At 48.6% G+C, this 27,217-nt stretch overlaps 1 protein-coding gene across 2 annotated transcripts in view; it reads right to left on the reverse strand.

Annotated features, from left to right (window-relative positions):
• The window catches only part of KDM4B (lysine demethylase 4B), a 328,745-nt gene that overhangs the window by 58,101 nt on the left and 243,427 nt on the right, over positions 1–27,217 (reverse strand). For both annotated transcript variants that reach the window (XM_054982034.1, XM_054982035.1), the window contains exons 10-11: positions 22,003–22,160; positions 4,030–4,520 (exon numbers count right to left, since the gene is read on the reverse strand). In XM_054982034.1, the coding sequence (XP_054838009.1) occupies positions 4,030–4,520; positions 22,003–22,160 (649 nt within the window). The remainder of the gene's footprint in view (positions 1–4,029; positions 4,521–22,002; positions 22,161–27,217) is intronic.

Below are 27,217 nucleotides of genomic sequence, written 5' to 3' on the forward strand. Positions count from 1 at the left end.
CCAAGCTATTATTTATTACTGGTACCTTTCCTGCTGCCGGCTCAGATAAGGTTTCTGGGAGTGGTGCAGTAGGGATCTACCTCTTCAGGTTCCAGGGCTGCTGCCAGGCTCTGGGGCCAAGCTATTATTTATTATTGGTACATTTCCTGCTGCCTGCTCAGGTAGGGTTTCTGGGAGTGGTGTGGTAGGAATCTTGATGGCTGGAGGAGAGCCTGCTGGCCCCCACAAACAATGAACATGTTCGTGAACAGGTCATGTTCGTTGTTCGTGGATGGCAATGAACAATGAACACCATGTTCATTTTTTTTCTGTTCGTGTCTATGTCTAATCATGACTGCAGAGAAAAGTCAGATGCAATCCTCGCTCCTTCTGTCACCACATTCCTTGCATGACTGAAATATTCCCTGAAAACCTAGGCACCACTAAAAAGGACTCTGGATTTCAAAGCAAGGCATCAGCAGAAGGGCTGGACTAGGGGAGCATGTGGCCATGGGCTTGAGTTGATCCCATGGTCAATACCTACCACAGGCCAATTTAGGAGACCATGCTACAGTATTAACTATTTGCTCAATTTGAATTCATTCACCCCACCTCAGGAAAAGACAAGCACTGAAGGTGTAACATCCCAATTATGAAGGCTCGCCTGGCTGTTTAAGAGTGTAACACACCTTTCCCCCTCCTGTTCTCCTCAAACAGAGCAGGACAAGATCTGGAATGCTAGACCTGTTCATCTAGAATTCCTCTTTTGGAGCAGGCAAGACAGGAAGTAGGGGGATAGCAAGTCCCAAGAAAAGATACTGGGCAGGCCGTGGAGTACACAAACAGGAGCTTGACAGAGCTTCCTTCCTTTATACCATTTACACATGCCACTTATTTAAATTTGAGTCCAGTGGAACGTGGGCTTGAACTTGCCTAAGTCTTTGTCCATAAGAAAGTTTTAGTTGCAAAACAAGGGGACAAGTAGAAAACAAGCACAGACAGCACCATCCCCAAGTGACTCCCCTCTCTGCCTGGAGAGGAAGATCATGGAGATGGAGACAATGGCTAAAGGACAACTGATCCAATCACTTGCAGGCTGGAGAATGAGGCTGGGTCCTGGGCCAGCACAGCAGGACAAAGACAGAGTCAGACGAGAAGCACACAGACAGGAAGAGTCTGCCCAAAGGGCTGTAGAGGCTTCCAGAGGGCTGCACCTCAACAAATCGTAAACAACACATAGCATTCAGCCTCAAGGCAGGTTCACAATGGCAATAAAATGCCACACATGCATATACAGGATTTTTTTTAACACCATGGATATCTACAGCATTTATCCTGCTTACTATCCTTAGATCCTTGCTGTCTTTCCTCCCATTCCACAGTAACAGCTGGTAGTATATGGAGTTTTTAAACTAGCTACTGTTTCCCAGACTTTTTGCACAATCATAGTGTCCACGCTATGCCATTATAAAATCAGCAGACATCATATGCTTAAGAAGAACTTTACAAAACGAAAGGATGCCAATATCCAAATACCACAGGGCTCTTTATCAGTTGGTAAACAGACTGCCCGAGCCTCTCCAACCTGCTTTTCAAGCCCAGGATAAGAACAGGGCCGGACACCAAGAACAGCAGCACCCACTGCAAACACACACAGCTGTTAGCATTTGAATAATTTAACTCCCATCTTAATTCTTAAAACATAACATGAGAAAATTGTAGTACTTCAAGGAGAAAGCAAAACGCAAGCTAACAATCCAGAGGAGTTAGCCGTGTTAGTCTGTAGTAGCAAAATCAAAAAGAGTCCAGTAGCACCTTTAAGACTAACCAATTTTATTATAGCATAAGCTTTCGAGAATCAAGTTCTGATCAGTTTTGAATCAAGTTTTGATCAGGCATCTGATGAAGAGAACTTGATTCTCGAAAGCTTATGCTATAATAAAATTGGTTAGTCTTAAAGGTGCTACTGGACTCTTTTTGAGCAAGCTAACAAGATTCCCTTTCTGACCACCTCACTACAAGCAAGAAAACAGATCAAATAACAGGCTGAAAAAATATTGTAAACTCCTATGTGCTACAGCTGGAATTTTAAAGCAGGAAACCTTCTCTCGGTCCAGCTTTGTGAATGTGTAGAAAATCACCCACTGAAACAGACATCAATCCTTTTACTGGGCCACAATAAATTAGACAACAAAATAGAAAGTATGCTGTCTGCCCCCAAATTAAGATCAAAACAGCTTCTCCACTATGACAAGAAAGTTAAGTATACCTCACCTCGTCACATGGGAGAGATTTTCTCATGCCATGGGATGACTAGGCTAATTCCCAGCTTCAAATCTGGATTGGACCAGGGAGTGGGGGCAGCATTTATTCCTCCAGGAAGTAATTAGGCATTCTGAAATGACGGCACCAAGCCCACTCTTGTGAAAAACGTCCCCAAGGTCGGCTGAGCGCATGATGCTCAACAGCATCACGGAGAATCGTGGCATGAATGACTCGATCGTCACACTACTGGAAATGCCAGAGGAATCGGTCACTTGACCAACACTGCCTCTTTTGATGCAAACAATCCATTACGACCCAGAATGGGAGCCTCTTGCCAGAGAAGCCAGCAGCTTCCACTAGAGCTAGGAAGCCGGACTGGGCTCAAATCTGCCCTCCATCATGGATTGACTGCCTCTGTTCCCCCTTAGAAACAAGGGAAGAACAGCCAACTCTCCCCCAGAGTTGCACTAAGACGTAAACATAACAGAAGATGGTGAAGCCAGGCCAGAGAAGCAGCAGCAGTATTTGAAAGCTCCTTCTTAGCAGGCTAGATTTGCCAGGCCTATCTAGAGGTGTGGCCCCCTGAATCACACAACAGAAGCTCGTCACACAAGCTGGAAACAGAACAAGAGCAGAAAAAAACTTGCAATCTAGACCTGGAGTTGCACCAGCACCATCTGTGCCAGAATGCACATCTGATCCAACACAACCTGCACTAGCCAGGTGCAGTGCCAGATTCAGTATCATGAAGGCAGTGGTGTCTGTTTGGGATTCCCCAATACCATACCGATCTACTTTAAAAACAGGAGTGCTCTGCTGGAGGATCAGTTTCCTCTACCCCACTGCTGACAAAGCCCCAGAATACTTGTGCAGGCAAGGCTGGGGAGCACAGCTGCAGCCCTCCAGAGGAGCAGAGAGAAAGAGAGGAGGATAAAAGAGGCAACACACATTCAGGAAGAAAGCAAGCCAGTCCTCCGAAGCATCATGGATCTCATGCCAGGAGCCCACAACACTGCCCCCTAAATGGGACCTAATTTAAGTGGCTAGAGCCAAGTTTAAGGATATGTGGCATTACTGTTTGAGGCTGTCACAAACCTGGGTAGGGATTTTTCTGACATCACCCACAGAAAAGGGAGGGCATGAATTGTTAGAGATGCTTGAAATAGAAGAGGGTTGCCATACAAGGGCCTCAAAAAGGAAGGGAGGCAAATATTTTTTCCATCAACCAGGTGCCACTAATTCCAAAGTCTTTATTAAAAATAGGGCAGCCTGACCATTAATGAAGAAAGCATATAACAGAGTTAGGCCCACATGGTACAGATCAGGTGGCAACGTCAAATTAAAGAGATTAAGGGGTGTGCTCTGATTACGGCTCAAGGTCTAATTGCCGTGTTCAGCCTGGAATATCAGGCAGTGTAACTGGTTGAGTTTTGTGCCCTGCTTTGTCTCTTGGAGCTACTGACTCAACAAGTCCAAGGGGGCATCCAGCCTCGTCTTGCAGGACTGTCTGGGCTATCAAAGCAACCTGGAGTGTGGGCTATGGGTAGGGGTAGTGGCAGCAAGCTGTAAATGTAGCCACAGCCACAGAGTTTTTTTCATTCCACCCCATCTTGCCCCACCATCTCTGACTGGCAGCCTCCTGCTCGACTTGGCGAGCCGATGGCTGAAGCCTCCTTCTGAAGAGGTTTCAAAGGAGCAGGGCAGTTTCCGGACTACACCTAGATTGCTTCCTCAAGCATCACTAGAAGGAACTGTTCTGCAGCCCCCACCCATGCTGATGGCTACCTGTAATTTACTGGGCTCCGCAGGCACCTCGGGGTTGTCTCCTCCTCCGCTCTCCTCGACTTTCACACCAATATCTACCACTTGTTCCTGCGTGAGGAACTTCTTAAACATCTTCTGGCAGGACAAGCGTTTCTTTTGAGAGGATGGCTTTTTGGGCCGTTGAACAACGTAAAGCTTTTGTATAATGGGATGGGCCTTGGACTCCTCCTCTTCTTGGAGGGCTGCAGAGGCCAGGGAATCGAGGGTAGGCATGGGCGGGATGATTTCTTCTGCTGAGGCAGACTTTGGGGGCTTGGGCTGCAGCTGGTCTTGCTCTCGAGGGGCTGGTGACTGCTGTCCTTCTTCTTGCCTGGCTGGAGAAGGCTGTGGTTGCAACAGTGGAGGCAGCAGCGGCTGCAGTGGGAGCTGGGGTGGCAGTGACAGGGGATGCTTCTGTTTCTTCTTCCTTTCCCCTTTGACTTTTGGGGTACGGATCTTTGGCTTGCACTCCCCTAAGGTAAGAAACAAGAAAGAAGGTCAGTTCTAAATTGGGCTCCTGCAAAAACTCACCCGGGCTCCTTCTTTCTCATACCATTTTAAGTAGAAAAACTAGGGGCCAATCAAGGTCCCCTCTAAACTCCCAACTCCAAGCTCGACCTGTTCCAGAGTACCAACACCATGCCCATTTGGAACAGATACATAGATAGATAGATATCAGGAATCATAGTCCTTTTTTTTAATGCAGGGATTCACCGGACCATCTATCAAACTCTGGCAACCAATGGGACAGGCGCTGATTCTTCTTTGGCTCTAGTGGGGGTGGTAAGTTTGCCGTTAAATTAGAGGTGCTCCTCTCTCACCCCGGGCCTAGGCCTGCATTCACAACCCTCCTGATGTTAACCCTCCTCACCCTCTGTTTCCCACAAGCTAAGGTTTGTTCTCACAGTGCAGCCTTGCACCATGGAGAGGGTGGGGTTGGGGAGGTCATCAGTCAGAGAACTCTCTCTCTCTCTGTCTCCCCCCCTCAGGTTCCCATGACAATGACAGCTGCAAGAAGGATGAGAGGGGGACAAGAAACTGTTAAGTGTCCTAAGGTTTAACAGACAAGACTACCAGCCAAAACTGAGGATATGGTGGCAATCCTCAGCTACATAAAGGCACTATAAGCTCACTTGGCCCAAATCATATATGTTTTAGCTTTCAATGAATGCAGAGATATTTGTGATCAACTACAGTGCACAGTGTCTGGCAGTCCTGGAGGCAGAAATTCAATGCTCTGAATACAGGAGTATATCCCCTTTGTTCAGCCAACTCATGCCTGGATATCCCAGAATTTGCTTCTCCGTGACTCTCTAGAGGGGAAGAATTCTATACTTGAAATATCTGCTGTTGTAGAGCCCAAGTTCAAGAGAGGGAGCCTTCACTCCGTTCCAACTCCTCTCTCAGGGCAAGGCAAGGTGCTGGGTGTTCCGTGCACAGAACTCCCCATTAGATTTTTTCCTTCGAATCCCAGGTGAGTGGAGGGGGCCTCAATTCCCATTCAGACTCCAGCATGAGGGGCTGAGGCTACTCCTTCCCCTCATGTGCCAGTTTCCCACTCTGAAGCTCCACCAATGAGACAAAACCAGCTGCCTCTATCAGGATCTGTATGTGCCTCCCAGCAGAACACCTCTGCCAGGTCATTTCAGGGTAGGAAAACAGCTGAAGGGAAGTCTCTCTCTCTCTCTCTCTCTCTCACACGCACACACATACACACACTCCCTCGCCTTGCTTGCCCCTCAGTGCGAGAGCAGAATGGGAGTTATTAATGTGATTCAAAGGTTAGCAAAGTGGAAATGCAAGTCCCTCTTTAGGCACAGATACCTGGAGGGAGGGCCCTCTTCATTTTCATGTTCGGCCTCTGGCTGTACATACAAGCACTGCTAGCTCACAATCCCTGCTCCTTACACTTGGCCAATACACAAAGGTGACAAATGAGGGGTTGGACTGAGCCCCCCCCCACATCACTTTGCAAGCAAACAGTTCCTCCTACAAGGTCTGCGAAGAAAGCAGCCACACTTAGAACATGAATCACACCTAGCCCTGAGCCAGGGTCTACCATGAAAGGCTGCTACAATATTGTTTACCGTGATGTGTGTTTTCCAATCCAGCCTTCTCGTCCCATTCCTGCTCCCTGCCCCCCAAAGCATTATTATCCATTTTAGCTGCAAGCGGTCCACTCTCTTCTGGGATCACAAGCCTACTCTTTGGACAGATAAGAGGCCCCAATATTTTTTCATCTTTCTAGACTGAGGACCACCCATAAAACAAAGGAGGCCTCCCCAACTGCAGCTGCCACCTTGCCATTTGTTTTATGAGCATTCCAGCACAACACATATCCCCAGTTCCCACCCGCCTTCAAGTGGGTCTGGCCAGCAGCTGCGTCAAGACTGCTTCCTTTACTGCACTTGGAGCAAACTGATGGAATTTTGCTTCCCCACCCCAAGCTTTGTGAATAAAGTTATCAAGTCCATTCAAGGAACAGTAAATAATAAATGTTCTACAGACCAAGTGCCACCCCACACCAGATGCCCATTTGTTTCTTAAGAGATTGTTTTTCACCAGCAAGAAGCCTATAAAAGGTCACTCTCCTTGCTAATGGGATCCTGGAAGGAGAGGGAGACTGGAGAGCATGTGGGTGCCTGCAGGGATGGGGAAATTGCAACCCTTGTCAAAAAAATTTACCAGCTAACCTCCCAATCTTGAAAATCTGGTGTTAAATACCAGAAAAGCCTACTGGCTGGAATGTAATACATTGGAGTGGGGATGGGGAGAAAAGAATCAGATAAGCCAGAGCATAACACAGAGCCCTTGGAAATGATTAAGCGAAGAGTTCCCTTGCAGAAGTCTTTGTTGGCCGATATCCGTAGCACAACATTTCCCAGAAGTCCGCATTCCAAGAGTCTTATTTACTCTCATTTATTTAAAATAAAATAAACAAAAGTAACAAGATCCAGCCAGAAATAGTCCTGAGTGCATCTGAATAAGCAATCTTAAAGCTAAAACGTTTTCTGAAGCACTGGGTGGAAAGGAATATTGAAATCCCTTCGAGAAATGAACCCACAGAAAGAAAAGTCAAATTAGATTTCTCTCTGGCCTCACAATGTACAATCATATTTGTGCTCTGCCCTCTGGAGAGAAGCTGTGCCCCCCTACAGCCCTCAAAGGAGAACAAAATGCTGCTCTTCACAGCCTTCCAAACAGGTTAATTTTACAGTGAGTGGTGAGTGCAACAATGACAGAAAAGGGGGGTATGCTGAGCATAGCTGCTAACTGAAAGGCTTCGAGAAAGGTCCAAAAGCCACAGGGGCCAACTCACAGCCAAGTCAGCTGAAGGATACTCGGCCCATACACCTTAAAACAGAAGCCTCTATAGACAACCAGCTCTTCAAACGTGCACCAAGAGCTAGGCCTGCTCGGTCATCTCTGAAACCTATCTAGCTCCCGGCTCAGTGATGTGAATCAGCCCAAGATCTATGGTGCAGCATTTGGGGAGTTGCCAGTGATCCTCTAAGACATCCAAATAAATCTGTAAAATGGAACTGACAGTCCTCAAAGAAAGGATCCTCTGAGGGACGAGAAGTTGTCACAGAGAGAGCAAGAGCCAAGAGCTTCACACAGAACTCAGTCATAGATCCAGAGGAGTTAGCCGTGTTAGTCTGTAGTAGCAAAATCAGAAAGAGTCCAGTAGCACCTTTAAGACTAACCAATTTTATTGTAGCATAAGCTTTCGAGAATCAAGTTCTCTTCGTCAGATGCCTGATCAAAACACACAGAACTCAGTGTGGCAACTGCCTGGAACAGGGCAGAGGAGGAGACAGGCAAGCCTCTCCCAGCGACTTTTCTTCTCTACTGCAAGCCTGTGAGCAGGACTCGCTGCCTTTGGTGTTCTGCACAACCCCGCAATAAATAATAAAGATTATTCAGAGGATTATGGATCACCTCTGAGAGGCCAGTTTGGCTTTACTCTTTCAGAATTCTGGGGCTCAAGAGAGACTCGTCTTTACTTTGCTTTCCAGAAACCTGGAAAAGCTCAAACAATAACATCTGAACAAAACCTGAGGCTACATTCATATAAGCCAAAATAAAACTCTGTCCCAATTGCTATGCAGGAGTATGCGGCGTCTTTCATGCCCAGGCATTCACTGTCCACTAGTTCGCGCACGCATGCACATGTGTGAGAACATGTGGCACTCTAAACATTAACAGACTTACTACGGCAGAAGCTTTTGTGACTCTAGCCCATGAAAGCTTCACCAACAATAAACTGCTGGTTAGATTTTAAAATATCAATACTGGACTCTTTTTCATTAAACGTTACGGAAGCCTTAACTAGAAAGTGTATCCTAAGAATTCTCCTCGTTTCTGCTTGCGAGAGTCAATGCCATCCTCATCTCTGTGGAGAGCAGAGGCAGCCTGGGAAAGGATGAAGCAGCTTCTAGATTAGTAAGCACTTAAAGAGCAAACTGATCACAGGCATGATTTGAATGTGTGGTCCATTCACACATTCAAACAGCTAATGGATGAACAAATGTGAATGAAGAGGAGTTCAAATTAATTAAAGTGACTGCATGGTTAGAATTTGAGGAAGACCATGTTAGCTTCAAAGCACACGAGGAACAAACAACACTCCCTAAAGTTTCAACATTTACAGAAAAAACTGCATGCTCTGGATGACAGCAGCCTCCTCAAAGCCACTCAGCCATATCTCCTGTAACAAGACCTGAAAAAGAGTCTCCGGCCCACTGACGGCAGTTAAACGACTGCTGGGAACAGGACCCACCTCTCATATAAAGGACTCAGCAGTTCATCTCATCCCTCTTCCCTTCTCAAGGATCTCAGGATCTGCCGGTATCATCTCTCATCCCCCCAGGAGACACTGGCATTTTTCAAGCCATTGATTTCATGCTGGAACTGTTGGGGGTCCTACAGGAGCGGAGCACATACTGATTTGTGTACTGCCAGTGCTTGCAGTGGGAGTCACTTGCTGTCACTGAATGGCTCTTGCACACATACCACTAATGTAGTGCTTCCTCATCTTCCACGAGCAGAAGAAATGGGTCTAACAAGACCTATGGGTAAGAACTTGCCAAGAGCAGCAACTGGCTCAGAATTTGCTGCCTACTGAAAAAGGGAAGATGGCAGCACCTCCACTGCGTCGGCGCAGCATTTCTCACAGTATCTCTGCACAAGACATCTTACACAAAGACGTTTAAGTGAAAGATTTTATACTTGTTCTTCCATTGTGGATACATCAGCACTGCTAGGGAGACAGAGTACACTTGAATATAAGACCGTACAGAAAGTAAGTCATCTGAGCGTCCCTCTCAGACTTCCTACAGCTGCAACCCCCCTTCTTTTCAAAATTAAACCTGACAGTATATTCCTGTCTTCTTCTTCTGAAGCAGTAACTCTGGCATGTCTCTGCACTGGAAACTATGTAATGTTCCCTACACAGCCGCTGCAGAGATGGACACCAGGCCAAGACAGAGGATCACGCAGGCACACAGTAGGCAGCCTGCAGCGGGAAAATCATGCAGGGCTTAGAGGAGGCTTCGTTAGAAAAATAATGACTGCTTCTGCCCATGCATTTTCAGCGGCTGCTCCTGTTCTGTGAAATGGCCTCCCAAGGAAGCGAGGAAGGTCCAACTCAGCAAAAATTTCAAACATGCTGCAAAGCAGAGCTATTTTGGAGTGATTTTAATGACCTTTGATGAAATGCCAGTTAATTGATGAGTAATGCGTGATGCTGCTTTTTGTATTTTTCTATTATATTTTGGATGTGCTGTTTAAAGTTTAATGTGGCTTTAATGATACAAGCCTCTTTGAGTCCTGCAGATAAGCAGAAATACAGGATACAGATATTTTTGTAGATTGGGGGATTTCAGTCAGAAAGTTTTTGCTAAACATTCCAAATTCTAGGATCCTGAGCACGTTCTGCAAACTTGCTTCTGGTGAGAAGGTGCTGTGCAGAGCAGAGGGGGGGGGGCACTTGGTCCCTCCAGATCCTAACTGCTTCTAAAATTTCCTTGTTGTCACTCACGTATTTTCAAGATGACCCCTGTCGCTATCAGGTGTACAACCAGTTTTATTTAAAATTGCAACAGAGATTTTAGGACACTAAATTCTGGACTTCATACCAAGTTGCTGTGTTTACCTACTTACTGTGTGGAATACTCATACCACAACACTTGAATTTTGCCTTCTGTGGGGAATGAAACCTTTTCTTTCTTTCTTTTTTTGGCAGTCCAATCAATGGCCATCCATAACCATTATCTGGGTAAGGAATCAGAAAGCTTAAGATGGACAGAAAAACACTGCAAGTCCAGATGGGGGGAAAGAGGCAAAAAAGTCCAAGGGACATACCTCAGTCTTGACTAAATACCAACTTGCTTTCACCTAGTCAAAGGAGCTGCACACTCTCTCCCAGACTCCTTTGCCTTCACTGGTCAGATTCCTGATCAATTGTGATGACTGGGGACAGAGATCGAAAATAACTGCGCCCCTTAGGAATGCCAACAAGCTTCTCTATTTCAGTAAGGAATATGAGCACACAAAAAGAAACTGGCAGCCAGTGCAGATGGAACAAGACTGGAGCGATAACTCACCCCAGTCAACATTTTGGCCGCAGCATTCTGTACCAACTAGAGCTTCTGTGCTGTCTTCAAGGGCAGCCCCACAAACAGGGCATTGCAATCATGTAATCTGGATGTTACCAGGGGATGCATCACAGTGGCAAGCTCTCCCTCTGCCCAAGAAGAGCTGAAGCTGGTGTAAGGCACCCCAGACCACTGCTTCCACCCATTTATCCAAACATCTTGTACCTCCAAGCTACAAATCTGCTTCTTTAAGGGGAATGCAATCAAATCCAAAACCACAGATACCCCAATTCCTAGTTCAGACCTTCCTCCCACCAGTAGCACCTCTGTTTTTTTTTTTTTATTTTTATTTTTCATAGCTACAAAACACTACACAAAACTATCACAAGGAAAGGGGAGAGGGAAGGGACAAAAGGGGGGGTGGAAAAAGAAAAGGGGGGGAATGAACTACAAACACTAAACACTACACTTCAATGTTTCCCTTCATACTGTCAATACAAAAATAGCTCCATAAAATAATGATGGAGTGGTTAATCATACAGAGAATAAACATTTCAAATTCTGGTTAAACTTTCCTCCCCCTTCTAGGTCCCGGACGCAATTCTCTCTGTGCAACTGCTGTTGCGATGCTCTCCTCCTCCCCCCCCCCTCCGGCTCCTCCTTTTCTTCGTTCTTGAGTAGCACCTCTGTTTTGTTGGGGTTTCCAGCTTGTTAGCCTTCATCCATCCCAAAACTGTCTTCAAGCAGTTACCTGTTCACAATTTCACAGCCTTCCTGGGGTCTGCTGTAGGCCAGCAGGGAAGGTTACTGAAAGAGCGGTGACTGGCCAGCTCCAGGGATTCCTGAATGAAGCAGATTATTTGGATTCATTCCGATCTGGCTTCAGGCCTGGTCATGGGACTGAAACAGCCTTGGTCATCCCAGTAGATGACCTGCGCTGGGAGACTGACAGGGAGAGTGCGGCCCTGTTAATTCTCCTGCCAGCTGCAGACATTCTAAAGCTCCTAGAGGTGCAAAGTCCTCACCTAGCCTTTTCGTGCACTTTTCCCCCAGGCACAGCTATAAAAGGCGGGGCAAGCAGCTCCCTCCCTCAGTTCTCTAAGCTGCCAGTACAGAAGCAATGTAAGAACAAGAACAAGAACTCGGGGGGGGGGGGAGGGATGTATGCCTGCACAGAAGACCACTCAATGAACAATAGTTACAGGTAAGCGCAACCCTGTTTTCATTGTTGTGTCTTCTGGGCAGTCCCATGTGGGAGATTAGTAAGCTAACTTACCCAGGAGGAGGGTGTGAAGCTCTTTAGTGGAAGAGACTCTTCAGGATGGCCTTGCCAAAAGCTGCGTCCCTTCTGGAATCTACGCCAATGGCATAATGCTTGATAAATGCAGACAGCGTAGACCAGGTGGCTGCCTCACACAACACCACTAGAGGGATGTGAGAGAGAAACCAGGCTGTCAGTTTTAGAGTGCCCAGGTTGTGGTGGAGAATCATGTCATCCTGCAGCAGATCTGGGGTTAGGGGGAAATGGTGGATACTGCCCTGCTCCATCTGAACCACAGGGGCAAACCAGGCCTGCCTCAGCCAGTAAAACAGGGTTAACATACCTGTAACTTATGTTCATCGAGTTCTTCTGTGCTGACACACATGGGGACTGCGCAGGCGCAGGCCAGCCGCCGGAGAATTTTCTAGAGCTTCCAAGGCTCCGAAGGGGCCGTTTGTCGCGCGCCTCAGCGACCGTCTTCCCGCCCAAACGGTCACGTGATCCTACAGCGACCAACGGCCCCTTCCCTCAGTTCTCCTTTGCCGCCGCTTGACCAACACACTTCAGCCATAACACCTTAAAAACACCAATATCCGTTACAGCCATCACAGTATTGTGCATTGGAGTTCACAGCGGGGTAGGAGGGAGGGTTGTGTGTCAGCACAGAAGAACTCGATGAACATAAGTTACAGGTATGTTAACCCTGTTTTCATCTTCGTTCTTCTGTGCCTCCACACATGGGAGTGTACCAAGCTTCACACAATAAGGAAGGCGGGGGTGAAGTCCAACACAATTTTATTGAACAAACAAGAACAACAATAAATAGATATGCATATATACATCTACGTAAAAAAACTGTGTAAGGACACATAAATATTCAATATTTACATATATACACACCCCCAGGTACATATATACACACTTTCACTCAAGGGTACCCAGCAGGTACGCCAAGAAAGTCATTCCAAAACTCCCTCAGGAAAAAAGGGAGTGTAAGACAGCCTTGGCCACAGATACATCCTGCTCCGCATTGACATCAACGGCGTAATGCCTGACAAAGGTGTCTGCAGAGGACCATGTGGCTGCTTTACAAATGTTAACCAGGGGCACCCCCCTGAGGAGTGCCGAAGAGGATGCTTGGGACCGCGTGGAGTGGGCTCTGACATGGAGCGGGCAAGCCACCCCTGCCAGGGAATAGGCCTTGCTAATGGCCGTCACAATCCACCTAGACAGGGTCTGCGAGGAAGCCCTGTTACCCTTGTCCTTGGCCCCAAAACATACAAACAGGTGAGGACAGGTGCGGAATCCCTTCGTCCTATCAAGGTAATAGGCTAGGGCCCTCTTCAAGTCTAGGGAATGGAGGGCCTTTTCCCCCTTAGAGGAAGGCTGAGGAAAGAATGCAGGCAGTGAAATATCCTGCGAGAGGTGGAAGGCGGACACCACCTTGGGCAGGAACCCAAGGCAGGGACGCAGGACCACCTTGTTGGGATGAAACACAAGAAAGGGAGGGTCAGACCGCAGTGCAGACAGCTCACTGACCCTTCTGGCCGATGTGACGGCCACCAAGAATGCTACCTTGTAGGATAGCATATCCAAGGGGCATGTAGCCATAGGTTCAAATGGAGGCAACATGAGACGTGAGAGCACCAAGGACAGCGACCACTGAGGCACTGGCGCTGATACAGGTGGGTAAAGATTGTACATGCCCTTAAGGAACTGGCGGGATTGTGGGTGAGAAAACACCGTAGCACCCTCAACTCGGGTGTGAGCAGCTGATATCGCTGCCAGGTGGACCTTGAGGGAGGAAGCCTTCAAGCCCAGGCCACGCAAGTGGCACAAATACTCGAACACAACCCCCAAGGGACTGTTGTCAGGCACCACTCCTCTGGCAAGTGCCCAGAGCTCAAACCTGCGCCACTTGGCCGCATAAGCGCGCCTAGTGGATGGCCGACGAGCATTCAGGAGGACCCTCTGTACCTCGTCAGTAAAGCCTATCGGGGAGGAACGATCCGCCAAGCCGTTAGGTGCAGCTTCCTGGGATCGTGGTGGACCAGGCTCCCGTTTAGGAGAAGGTCTTGCCGAGGGGGCAGACTCACATACGTCCGTTGGGACATCTGCAGGAGCTTCGGGAACCAAACCTGCCGTGGCCAGAAGGGGGCCACTAGGATGCAGTCCGTCCCGTCCTCCTCTATCTTGCACAGGACCCTGGGAATCAAGGGGAATGGAGGAAACATGTAGTGCAAGCCCTGCGTCCACGTAAACTGGAAGGCATCCCCAATAGAGAGGGGGTCGCTCCCTGCCCTGGAACAGAACGTGTGGGCCTTGGTGGTCGCCGCAGTGGCGAACACGTCTATCACTGGATGACCCCACATCCGGAAGATCGGCCCAATGCACTCTCCGTTCAGTTCCCACTCGTGGTCTAGTAAAGGGGCCCTGCTGAGGGCATCTGCCCGGGCATTGTCTGACCCAGCCACGTGTATAGCACGGAGCGACACGCCGTTCTTGATAGCCCACTGCCAAGTGAGTGTGGCTGCCCGGCACAGGGCCATGGACACTGTGCCCCCCTGCTGATTCACGTAGTACATGGCAGTCGTGTTGTCCGTCTGCACCAAGACATGACGATTTCTCAGCAGTGCTGTAAGAGACACAAGTGCGAAACGAATGGCCCTTAGTTCAAGCACATTGATATGGAGGGTCTTTTCCCTGTCAGACCAGACATCTTGCACCGACACATCACCACAGTAAGCCCCCCATCCCAACAGAGAGGCATCAGTGGTAACCGTGATGTCATGGTGTTGATACCCGAAAGGGGTCCCTCTAAACAAGTTGTCATCAGACAGCCACCAGTCCAAGGAGGAGAGGATGACCCTCGGGATAGAGAATTTGAGGGACGGAGGGTGCAGTAGAGCATCATACCTCCGCACAAACCAGTTCTGGAGAGGGCGCATACGCAGCCTAGCGAAAGGCACCACAGAGGTGGCCGCTGCCATATGCCCTAGTAAGCACTGGATAGTGCGCGCAGACTGGAACCGGTTCCTTTTAAACATGGACACTAGACCCCTTAGGGACCGAGCCCTCTCCAAGGGGAGCAGGGCCTTGCCCTCCACAGAGTCTAAAAGCGCACCAATGTAGGACACCTTGCAGCTGGGCACCAGCTTGGATTTCTCCAAGTTCACCAGGAGCCCCAGGCATTGGCAAGTGCTAAGTACCAAGTCAATGTCCTGCACCAGCCTAGACTCTGATTCAGCCACGATGAGCCAGTCATCGAGGTACGGAAAGATGGTACAGCCTTCTTCCCGTAGGAAGGAAACCACAGGGGCCACACATTTAGTGAACACTCGTGGGGCAGTGGACAGGCCAAAGGGGAGCACCTTATACCGGAAAACCCTATGCCGGTAAACAAAACTCAGGTACTTCCTGTGCTCCTCCCGTATGCCCGCGTGAAAGTATGCGTCTTTTAAGTCAAGAACCGCAAACCAATCCCCTTGCTTCAGTAAGGCGATCACCGCCGCCAACGTAACCATTTTGAACTTGGTCACCTTGAGGAAGGCATTAAGGCCCCTCAGATCTAAAATGGGACGTAAACCCCCATCCTTCTTAGGGACCAGGAAGAACCTAGAGAAGAAACCCTTTACAGAGTCCTCATAGGGCAATTCTTCCACAGCACCCTTGGCCAAGAGTGACACGATCTCCGCATCCAGCTCGGCCATAGTGTTATTGACAGCTGTCAGGGGTGAACTGCATCTAGGCAGCTCAACGAACTCCAGCCCGTATCCCAGTTCAACAATAGTTAAGACCCATGAGTCAGATGTTATTGACTCCCACTCAGAGAGGAGTGGACTAAGTCTGTCCGAAAAGTTCGGGGATACGGCTGGCGCGACCCGTCAGTACTGCCTCCCGGCGCCCTGCTGATCTTTCTGCTGGGCCGGTTGCTGTGCCTGACGAGGCTTGAAGGGCCGACGCCTCCTCTGCTGTTGTGCGGGAGGGTAAGGCCGCTGCTGGTAGGCAGGATACTGATGGTAGCCCGGCCGCTGCTGTTGGTATCTGCCCTGGTAGTGGTAAGGGCCAGACCTGGGAGCGTACCGTGACCTGGAGGAGGGCTTGTCCGCTGGAGCCAGACCCAAAGACCGCGCCGTCTGCCGGTCCTCCTTCTTTTTCTTCAGGGTCTCGTCGGTCGATTTGGAGAACAGCGAGTCCCCCTCAAATGGCATGCTCTCCACCCTGGAACGTACCTCTTGGGACAGGGCCGTAGACCGCAACCAGGAGTGGCGCCTGAGGACCACCGCCGACGCCATACCTCTAGCAGCAGTGTCAGCAGCGTGGCTCCCAGCGTTCATCTGCTGCTTAGACAGCCTCACAGCCTCTGTCTGCAGCAGGGACACCACAGCCTTCTGCTCAGGAGGGAGGTCTCGTGTATAGGATGCCAACTTCTCCCAGAGGTACAGCTGGTACCCTGCCATGATGGTCTGATAGTTGGCAATCCTCAGACCCAGGGAAGAAACAATGTACTGGCGTCTGCCCATGGCATCCAGCTTCTTGCCCTCCTTATCGGCAGGCACCGAGGAGTGACCCGATCGCCTGGGGTTGAACTCCTCTGTGACCAAGGAGGAAGGTGGAGGGTGTTTCACCAGCGCCGGCCAGGTACCCTGCTTGATTTTGTAGAGCTGCTCAATCCTCTTGGATGTTGGAGGCTGATCACAGGGCACCTGCCATACCTTCTCCACGATTTCCTCAATACCCTCGAGCATGGGGAAGCCAACGTACGCCGGGTTGTCTCCGTAAATGCGTTTGAGGAGCTTGTCCTTGGTCTGGGGAACTGCTGAGGAGATGTCCATCTCGAGAGCCTTGGCCATCCTTGCCATCTGGTCGGCGTAGATGCGGAGGTCCTCGAATGGCGAGTCCGCCGATGGCACTAGCTCCTCAGCCGGCGATGGTTCGGACCAGGACTCCGACTGGTAGCCGCCAAAGCTCTCCACATCCTCCTCATCGGAACCGAGCTGGGATTCCGGAACCTGGAGCGGAGGGGGAGCCCACGCCGACCTCGATGTCGAAGGCCTCGGTTCCGACACGGAGAAGCCCGCAGGTGCCCCCTCCCATTGGCAACGGTATGGCGAGGGGAGGTAGGAAGCCTGCCGATGCCGGGACGCAGTGGACCGGACTGATCGGACACTGTCCCCGGAACCATGCCGCTCACGACCGACCGGAGGTGGAGACGGACGGGCAGGCGACGGACGGCTCCGACGAGGAGACGGGCTCGGTTCCAGCCTCGGCGACCGAAGGGGAAGCGATGGTCGGCTCCGACGGTGCGGGCTCGGCTCCGGCCCCGACGAGAATTCCGCGGTCACCGTCTCGAAGGCCATCGGATCCGGCACAGGAACGGTGATGTCTTCTGGCTCCGGGGAGCCCAGGTGAGGGGAAGGCGTGTGAGGAAGCACGATGACCTCCTCCTGAGGAGCGGGACGCGGCGACCGATGATGCTTGGTCTTCTTCTTCTTCTTCGCTGGTTCCGAAGAAGACCTCGGAACCGACGCGCTCCTCACCTTCGAAGGGGACCTCGGCTTCGACCTCTTAGGCTTCATCGGAACCGATCCGGACGTCGGTTCCGACCGGGGACTCGGTACCAGGATCCTCGGTTCCGACGTAGGTCTCGGATCCGACCTGGTAGATGACGCGCTACGGGGCGGCCGCACCGGTCCCTGCGCTGGAGAGGCCGCTCTCGACGCCGAGGTACTCGGGGGACGCGGTTTCGACCCCGACCTCGCGGAGGCCACTGAGCCAGCTCTGGAATGCCGTTCGGCAGAGGGGCTTGGGCCGGCCTTGGAGGAGGGCAACGGAGCGCCTCCGGACATGACCTTCTGCCACAGGGAGGAATTCAGTCGGGCCTTGCGCTCCTGCCGGGCCTTGCTGGTGAAACCCTGGCAAATTTTACAGGCCGTCACATTATGGGTCTCCCCCAAACAGAACAGGCACAGTTCATGGCCATCGGTCTTGGCCATTTTCGTGTGGCATTGGAGGCAATGCTTGAAGAGAGCCTTTGAGGCCATCTTCAGGGGCACGCGAAAGGAAGGTCAAAAACAGTCCGAGTCAATTACCGAGTCCACAACAAAGTCCAAAACGAGATCCGAAGAATAGTCGAGGTCACGAAGTCCGAAGTCAAAAACCAAGCAATCAGTCAGAATAAAGCACGAAGCACAAAAAAGCACAGAGCAACGAAGCTCACGTTCTCTCCAAGCGGCGGCAAGAAGAGAACTGAGGGAAGGGGCCGTTGGTCGCTGTAGGATCACGTGACCGTTTGGGCGGGAAGACGGTCGCTGAGGCGCGCGACAAACGGCCCCTTCGGAGCCTTGGAAGCTCTAGAAAATTCTCCGGCGGCTGGCCTGCGCCTGCGCAGTCCCCATGTGTGGAGGCACAGAAGAACGAAGATGAAGGTGCTATTATGATTACTGAGAAACCTTCTCTCATTACCCAGCTGAGCGTTAGCATCATACGAGGTAGAGATGGGAATGAGTATAGGAGAGTGCCTGACCAAAGAATCTGAATGGCGTCTCCAAGAGAGGCCTTCCCCTTTTCTTCCCTTGAGCAATAACGTGCACATTACTTGTTGAGATATGTGGCAAATAGGTCTATGGCTGGATACCTCCACTTCGCAAAAAAAAAGAACAGAGGAACTCCCCATGGATAGACCATTCGTAATTCTGAGTTTTTGGACCAATTTGGGGCTTGCAACAACAAAAAGACATTCTTCAGATATGTGAGGAACAAATGGAAGGTGAAGAGGGCAATACCCCCATTGCTGGGTGAAAATGGAGAAACTCTGACAGAGGACAGAGAGAAGGCAGAAGGCTCAATGCTTATTTTACCTCAGTTTTCTTTCTGCAGGAGAGAACAGGCTCACTTAGAGATGGCAGTAGGCAAGGTGTGACTTTGGGGCTGCTGGCTGACATGGTCAAGTTGTAGAGAAGCACCTTGCTGCACTGGGTGTGTCCAAATCCCATGGACCAGATGGGGTGCAGCCAAGAGTACTTCAAGAACTTTCGAAAGAGCTTGCAGACCTTTGCTGACCATCTTCCAGGCCTCTTGGAGGACAGTGATGTGCTGGAAGACTGAAGGATGGCAAATGATCCTCCAATCTTTACAAAGGGGGAAAGGAATGATCCAGGGAACACCAGGCCAGTCAGCCTAACCTTTGTCTCAGGGAAGATACTCGAACAGATACTAAAGGCATCAATCTGCATGCATCTGGAGGATAACATACTGATATGGGGAAGTCAGCACGGATTTGTCTCCAACAGGTTCTGCCAGACCTCATTTCCTTCTATGATTGAGTGAAAGACTTATTGGATCACAGGAATGCTGTCGATGCAGTTAATCTAGATTTCAGTGAAGCTTTTAACAAGATTCCACATGATGTTCTGTTGAGTAAACTGGTGGACTATGGACTGGACACTAGGATGGCTAGATGGATATGGAACTGGCTGGATAACCGCACCCAAAGGGTAGTTGTCACTGACACCATGTCTGATTGGAGGGAAGTGTCCACTAGACTTGGTTCTGGGCCCAATGCTTTTCAATGTTTATAAATGATCTGGAGGTGTGTGTGAAGGGATTACTCATTAAATTTGCAGATGATACCAAACTGGGAGGGGTAGCAAACACCCTTGAAGATAGGGATAGAATTCCACGAGATCTGAACATGTTGTAAAAGTGGGCAGATTTGAATAAGATGCGATTTAACATTATCCTGTCTGGAGTGGGGAAGGCATGAACTTGGGAGGAGTCTAGGTCTGCCCCTATTAAAACCACCTTCTGCTGGGGAACCAGGGATGACTTCTCCAGATTGACCTGGAGATCTAGTTGGTAGAGGACAGTAAGAAGCAGAGATAAGCTGCAACAGAGATTCTCTAGTTTGGCCTACTAGAAGCCAATCATTGAGATAGGGGGGGAAAGGGTACCTCCTTTTTCTCTGAAGTAGCTCACCACTAGCGCGATGATGTTCGTAAATACAAGAGGGGTAGAGGAGAGACTGAAAAGAAGAAACTTGTATTGGTATTTTTCAGAGCTACTCTGGAAGCAAAGGAACTTTCTGAACATTTATTGGAACATGCAAATATGCATCCTTTAAGTCAACAGTAGCAAACCAAACTTGAACTTTCAACAGGGGTAAACATTGTTTAATGACAACATTCAAAACTTTTTGAAAACTATGAACTTTTTTAGGAAATGAAAGTCTAAAATGGGGTGGGTACCCCCTGATGTTTTGTTTACAATGAAATACCAGGAAAACACTCCATCCACGCAAAAGGATGGAACCGGCTCTATGGCCCCTTTCGTACTGCAGTCCCTCTATAAGCAGGTTGGGAGGTGTGATGTTTGGAGGAGTTGCCTTGAACTCCAGGCAATAGCCTTGGTTGACAATGGACAACACCGAAGCTTCCTGGGTGATTGCCTCCCACACTTGCAGAGGAAGTGAGTGGCTGCCTGGGAGGGCTCAAGAGGGTCTGGAATCAAAAACTCTGTTTATTCAAGCCAGATCGATCATTTGGGGATCAGGAACCATATTTTGATTTGGTTCTGAAGTACCTCCTACAGGGTTAAACGGAGGCTGAGGAAGAAGGCTGCTGAGATCTTCTGGACGATGTGTGCATTGGCTGGAAATGTAACTGAGTGTATTTATTATGTGGGTACTCTGCCTGAATGGATTTGTGTAGAGAGACGTGATACTCGGATATTTACCAGTTTGTCTAGGTATCTTGACAGTGTTTTGCCATCTTCTGGACATGGAGTAAGGGTCACTGGGTGTGTGTGGGGTGGGGATGATATTTGTGAATTTCCTGCATTGTGCAGGGGGTTAGACCATATGACCCTAGCGGTTCCTTCCAACCCAATGATTCTATGATCAGACTGTGTAGCATGGTTAATCATCGGTTCTGGAGCAGTGTTGTCTTCTGGAACTGCAGTTGGAACTGATATAGATTTTGTTTTACGTCTCGGTTACAAGTAAACCGACACATAGAAGTCTTCATCATATAAGTAGTAATGAGGGATGGGTACATACTCAACAAGTCTTCATATCCATAAGCAAAGTAATAGCAAGGGGAACCTTAGAGAGAGTAATGGAACCGATGGCGTCTTTGATGATGAGCCAGTTCAAACGTATTGTCATCTTCAGACGGAACTGAGGAACCTCTCTGCCTTTCCACAGGTTGTACTGTTGAGGGTGGCAGTGTTGAAATGGTTGTAGACAGTTAAAAGATTTCAGGAATCTCACCTTCTGAGACAGATGGAACTGAAGCAAGGAGACTTCTAAGAGTTGGAGATGGAGTTTTCGGAACCATGGATGGACTCGATGGAAGAAGAGGATTTCTTCCTCTTGTGTGACTTCGATGTCGAAGGTTTATCAACATGCTTCAATGTGAGCTTAGGCAGGTGGTTCTGACTGGCACCAAGGTGGAACCAACTGGTCCTTTTAAGCCATGCCAGGTGCTGAACATCCTGGTGGAACCAAGGAGGCAGCGGTTCTTTATCTGCGGCACTGTGATCAGTGTTGGTGTGATCGGTGTTCAAGGCTGACTCCAAAAGAACTGCTTTGAGCCATGATGCCCTTTCATTGTGTGCTTTGGGCGTGAATTGTTTGCAGACCAAACACCACATGGTGTCAGATAAATAAGCCCTGGAGAACACGAAATCCTCCCCCTGCTGTATTGTTCAGACCACCCAGGGCTAAACAAAACTCAAAAACAAACTATAAGAAAGAACACATTGTAGGCTCTGAGGTACTTCTTTTTATCATTTATGGTGGTTCACTGGGTAAAAGGTGCTATGTAGGGGACCTCCCCAATATGTCTAGTTTCCTTGAATTATCTATAGCTGCTAGATTGTAACCAGCTTTTTACCTTCCTTGTTGCATGGAGAATCAGATTGTTAATGTGATGAAAATGCTACTGGCTTACCTTATAGGACTGTTGCCAAGGTTGCCAAGAACTTATATTAAGTGCTTTTAAGACTTAAAAGCAGCAGTCAGCATTATCAAGCCTAGAGACTGTTCCAGTAAGAATGGACACATTCAGCATGGTGGGTTCTACGCCCTGGTCTTACCCTCTTTTCTTTTCCCCTCTTCGTCCAAAGTTGGGATTCTCTGCTGCTCCTCCTTCACTTTCACTTCATCCAGGGCAGTCTCCATCGCCATGACATCCCCTAGAGATTTCTGATCCTGTGTCTTATGTCTTCGAGGCTGGCTCCGCTTCCTGTTTGCCCTAGAACCAGAATGGGAGAAAAATGTTAAGATCTCGTATGAAATGGCCCCTGCTCAGGGAAGAAAACAACAGGTTATAGTGTTGCAGGAAAAAAGACAGGCTAATATTTCAAAGAAAATATTTTGAAAGGAGAATCAGAAAATTACAGGTAAGCGTAATCCTGTTTTCATTATCATGTCTTCTGTGCAGTCTCACATGGGAGATTAATGAACTAACTTAACCCAGGAGGAGAGCATGAAGCCCTTTAATGGAAAAGACTTTTCAGGACTGCCTTGCCAACAGCAAGGCAGTCTGGAGTCCATGTCAATGACATGTTTGATGACTGTAGACGGTGTTGACCAAGTGGCTGCCTTGCACAAGGAATGCCCAATCTGAAGGCTGAGCCCTCATGGAATGAACCCTTACATGTAATGGACATGGTTGCTTACAATGTTTGTAATTTGCCTTGGCCAGTAAGGGGCTATTACGATTGCCAAGGAACCTTCCCTCATTATCTTACTGTTAGTATCACAAGAGGTAGAGGAGGGAATGCAGACAGGAGGGTGCCTGACCAAGGAATATGAATGGCATCTCCAAGAGAGGCCTTCCCTTTCTCATCCCCTGAGCAATACTGTGCACATTTCCTGTTGAAGTATATGGTAAATTGGTATATGGGGGTCAGATGCCCCCACTTTGCAAAAACAGGGCAGAGGAACTCCCCATGGACAGAACATTCATAGTTCTGAGTTTTGGACCAAGTTAGGGCATGTGCCAGAACATTCTCCTTGCCCACTATATTTATGGCTGAAAAACTGACCTGATATTGGATAGCCCACTCCCAAATTAGTGAGGAGTCTTGGGAGAGAGCTAGGGAAGCTGTACCCCCCAAAACCAAGTAAAGCATGGAAGTTGTATTGCCGGTGTATAATCTGAACATTCTTACCCTCTACTAGGCCTTCAGAGTGTATCTTATCACCCGGAATTCAAGGAGGTGGATATGCATAGACAATTCCTGAGGGGACAATGCTCCCTCTACCTGGGTGGTCTCAGAAAGAGAGGCCTTTGTGTTGACTCAGATTTATATTAGGGAGGAACCATGGGGAGTTCTGCTTGTCACTCCACCACTTCAGGGACCTGTGGATGAGATGAGGGCTAGAGAACTGCTTGTGTGGGTGGAACACTCTGACGAACCAGTTTTGGAGAAGACCACATCTCAATCTGGCAAATGGAACTATCAGTCAGGGAGGCCGTAAAACCTAACCATCTTTGTCTTTGTTTTGCAGTTTGATGCCTGTATGAAAGGACTTTGTTCAAGGTGAAGAGGAATATTGCTACCCTGTCTGGAGTGGGGAAGGCCAGGGCTTGGAAGGAATGTAGGACTGCTCTCACAAAAAGCATTCTCTGTCGTGGAACCAGGGATGATTTTTCCATATAGACCTTGAAAAGCAGTTGGTCCAGCATGCTCAGAACCAGGGAAATTCTATGATCAGACTGTGATCATAGTCACTGTGTTGACAGTGACTCTCTGGTTTGACACCCAGAAGCCAATTGTCAAGACAGTGGAAGATGACACAACCCTGAGGTGGCTCCCACCACTGCCATGACCTTCATAAAGATACAAGGGGTAGAGGAAAGACTGAAAGGGAGAACCTCGTATTGGTATTTTTTGGAGCCACAACGGAAGAGAACTAACTTTCTGAAGTGAACCTTTACTGGAACAAGAAAATATGCATCTTTTAAACTGATAGAAACAAACCAAACTTGAACTTTCAACAGGGGTAAAACATCCTTTAATGACAACCATCAAAACTGTTTGAACACTATGAACTTGTTCAGGGAATGGAGGTTGAAAATGGGGCATGAGCCTCCTGACCTTTTGTCCATAATGAAAACATTCCATCCATGGAAACAGATGGAGCTGGTTCTATGGTCCCTTTTCCCAGCCATGACTGCATTTCCCCTATGAGCAAAGTGGGAGGAGGTGGAGGGTTGGACAGAGGTGGGATGTTTGGAGCAGTTGTCTTGAACTCCAGGCAATAGCCTTGGCTGACAATGGACAACAGCCATGCCTCCTGAGTGAAAGACTCCCAGGCCTACAGAGGAAATGATGGGTTGTTTAGCAGGACAAAAGGGGTTCTGGTATCAAAAATCTGTTTATTCAGACCAGACTGATCTTTTGGAGATCAAGAACCATCTTTTGACTTAGTTCTAAAGTACCTTCTATGAGGTTGAATAGAGGTAGAGGAGGAAGGCTGCTGAGAGCCTCTGGAAGTTAGGTGCATTGGCTGGGAATTGAACACATGGTATCTGTTACAAGGCAGGTAAGACTGAGGAGGAGTCTATCTGAACAGGTTTGGGTAGAGAGGTATGATACTCAGGGATCTAGTTGTGACCTTATCATCTTTGATATTCTTTAGTGCATCGTCTGTAGTAGACAAGAACAGGTCTGAGCCTCAAAGAGAAGGTCTTCTACCCTCATCCTATAGTGAGGTGCTAGCACCATGGTTCTAAGATATGAATGCCTATGGATGACTACAGCAGAGGCTTTTCCCCTGGATGAACAATCACCAGCACACTGAGCTGGGTTGATTTGTTGTTTCGAAAGCCTTAGAGCTTCTCCCTGTAATATCTTAGCAAGGCTTTGTTTGTCATCGGGAATTAAATTAAAGTATGGGCCTATCTTTTCCGTTAAGAACAGCTAGTAGTGGGCCATAATAGCCTCATAATTCCCAATCCAAAAAGCTAGTGTTGCAGAGGCATACACCTTTCTACCTAGCAAGGCAAGCTTCCTTCCCTCTTTATCAATTGGAGCCAAGTGGCCCATTTTGGAGGCCTTTCCCTTGTAGGGACTTTGTGACAACAGAATTAGCTGGGGTGCAAGTAAAAAGGAAGCCTGATCCTTCTTGCTTGGCCTTTTCTATATTAGCCAGCTTTTTTTGACATTGCTGGAGTCAAAGCTGGTTTGACCCAAACATCTTTTGTCACATCAAGCATTCCCCTGCATGATCGGAAACTCTACAGGACCAGTTGCCTCCAAGTGCAGCACCTTGGAGACCGGATCCGAGGGGATTGGAGGGGAGCAGTTCACTTCAATTTCCAAGGTCCTCACCTTGCAAACCAATTATTTGTTGCATAATCAAAGGTCTTCATTGAGGGAAACAGAGGAGTCCTCAGTAAGGAATTCTGGTGGGGATGGTTCTAATGCGAAATTGGAACTGACATGGGAGTCATCATCCAACTGGGTGGAAGGGTTCAACATTGGCTTTGGTGACGCATTTCTTTCGAGAACTGTATTGGGAACTGATAAAGATTTTGATTTTTGCTTTGGTTCCAAGTGGACTTGGATATATGGATCTTTCTTGTGGAAGAAATAATGAGGCAGGTACTTTCCCAGTGAACCTTCATACCTATAAGCATAATAATGATAGGAGGGGGAACTATATGGTGAGTAATGGAACCAATGGTGACTTCAGGGGTGAGCCAGTTCCAGTTTTGTTATTGTCAGATAGAACCGAGGAATCTCTATGGGTGTCGGATGGATGTACAGGACTGACTTCCAAATAGCTGCTTTCACCAGCAAAACCCTCTCACAGCAGTTGAGGCGCAAATTGTTTACAGACTGCACACAGCAAGATGTTGTATCCTTTTCCCAGACAGAAAAGGCATTTGTTGTCCTCATCCAATTGGGCCATCTCTGTCCCACAATGGGAACACTTCTTGAAGAGGGCATTTGAAGTCATGGAACAAAAGGCCTGGACTAGCAATCAATACGATGGATCTGAGGAGCTGAGAAAGAAGGGAGTGAACCACTCACCCCGCCTTTTACAGCCGTACCTGGGGGAAAAGCGCACAAAAAGGCTAGGGGAGTGCTTCATGCCTCTAGGAGCTTTAGAACGTTCAGGGCTAGCCTGTGCAAGGAAGACATGGTGATGAACAGCATGCTGGGTTAACATCAGGATTTTTCAGACTGACTGAGCTGCCATTCATGGGACCATATGCAGCCTCCACAGCCCAGCCCTTCTAGATAACGTTAGACAAGCTCTTAGCCCCAGACATTTTGACCATTATTACTTTAACATCATCACCCCTTGGCCTCTTTTCTATCCTGGCCTCCAGCTCTTCTCCGTCCTTTTCTCATCCACAGTAGTTGCTTGCACTTTGAAATGGGCATCACTGAATAGACCATATGGATGCAACCCTTTGTTTGCAGGCAGGCCACTCCTGCTGGTTATCTTCTAGCATACAGAATGGCAACTAGCAGACCACAGTCTAGATCAGTCACTGCTTCATAGACTGTCAACCCAGCAGCAGTACGAAGGAAGAAGATATATTGATACATGGACTTTGATGACACGTAGGATGCCCATCAATGGTTTATGACAAGTTTAGCCACAAATGAATCATAGAATCATAGGGCTGGAAGGTATCTCTAGGGTCATCTAGTCCAACCCCCTGCACAATGCAGGAAATTCACAACTACTCCCCTCCCCAACTGCCCCAGTGACACCGTCTCCATGACCAGAAGATGGCAAGACACTTCCAGGATCCCTAGCCAAACTGGCCTGTGGAAAATTGCTACCTGACCCCAAGGTGGCAATTGTCATTAACCTGGGCATGTACGAAGGGCCACGAGAACTAAGCACTGATGTAACCCATTCTGCCCTCCCCCTCATGATCTGCCCAAGTTCACAGACTCAGCATTGCTGTCAGATGGCCATCTAGCCTCTGCTTAAAAACCTCCAAAGGAGAGCCCATCACCTCCCGAGGAAGCCTGTTCCACTGAGGGACCGCTCAAACTGTCAGGAAGTTCTTCCTAATGTTTAGCTGAAAACTCTTTTGATTTAATTTCAAGCCGTTGGTTCTGGTCCAATGTTCTGGGGCAGTGGAAAACAACTCTGTGCTATCCTCTATATTGCAGCCCTTCAAGTACTTGAAGATGGTTATCATATCACCTCTCAGTTGTCTCCTCTCCAGGCTAAATATACCCAGCTCCTTCAACCTTTCCTCACAGGACTTGGTCTCCAGACCCCTCACCATTTTCGTTGCCCTCCTTTGGACATGTTCCAGCTTGTCTATAT

Source organism: Eublepharis macularius, chromosome 5 (genome assembly GCF_028583425.1).
Source record: "Eublepharis macularius isolate TG4126 chromosome 5, MPM_Emac_v1.0, whole genome shotgun sequence".
Classification (NCBI taxonomy): Eukaryota; Metazoa; Chordata; class Lepidosauria; order Squamata; family Eublepharidae; genus Eublepharis; species Eublepharis macularius.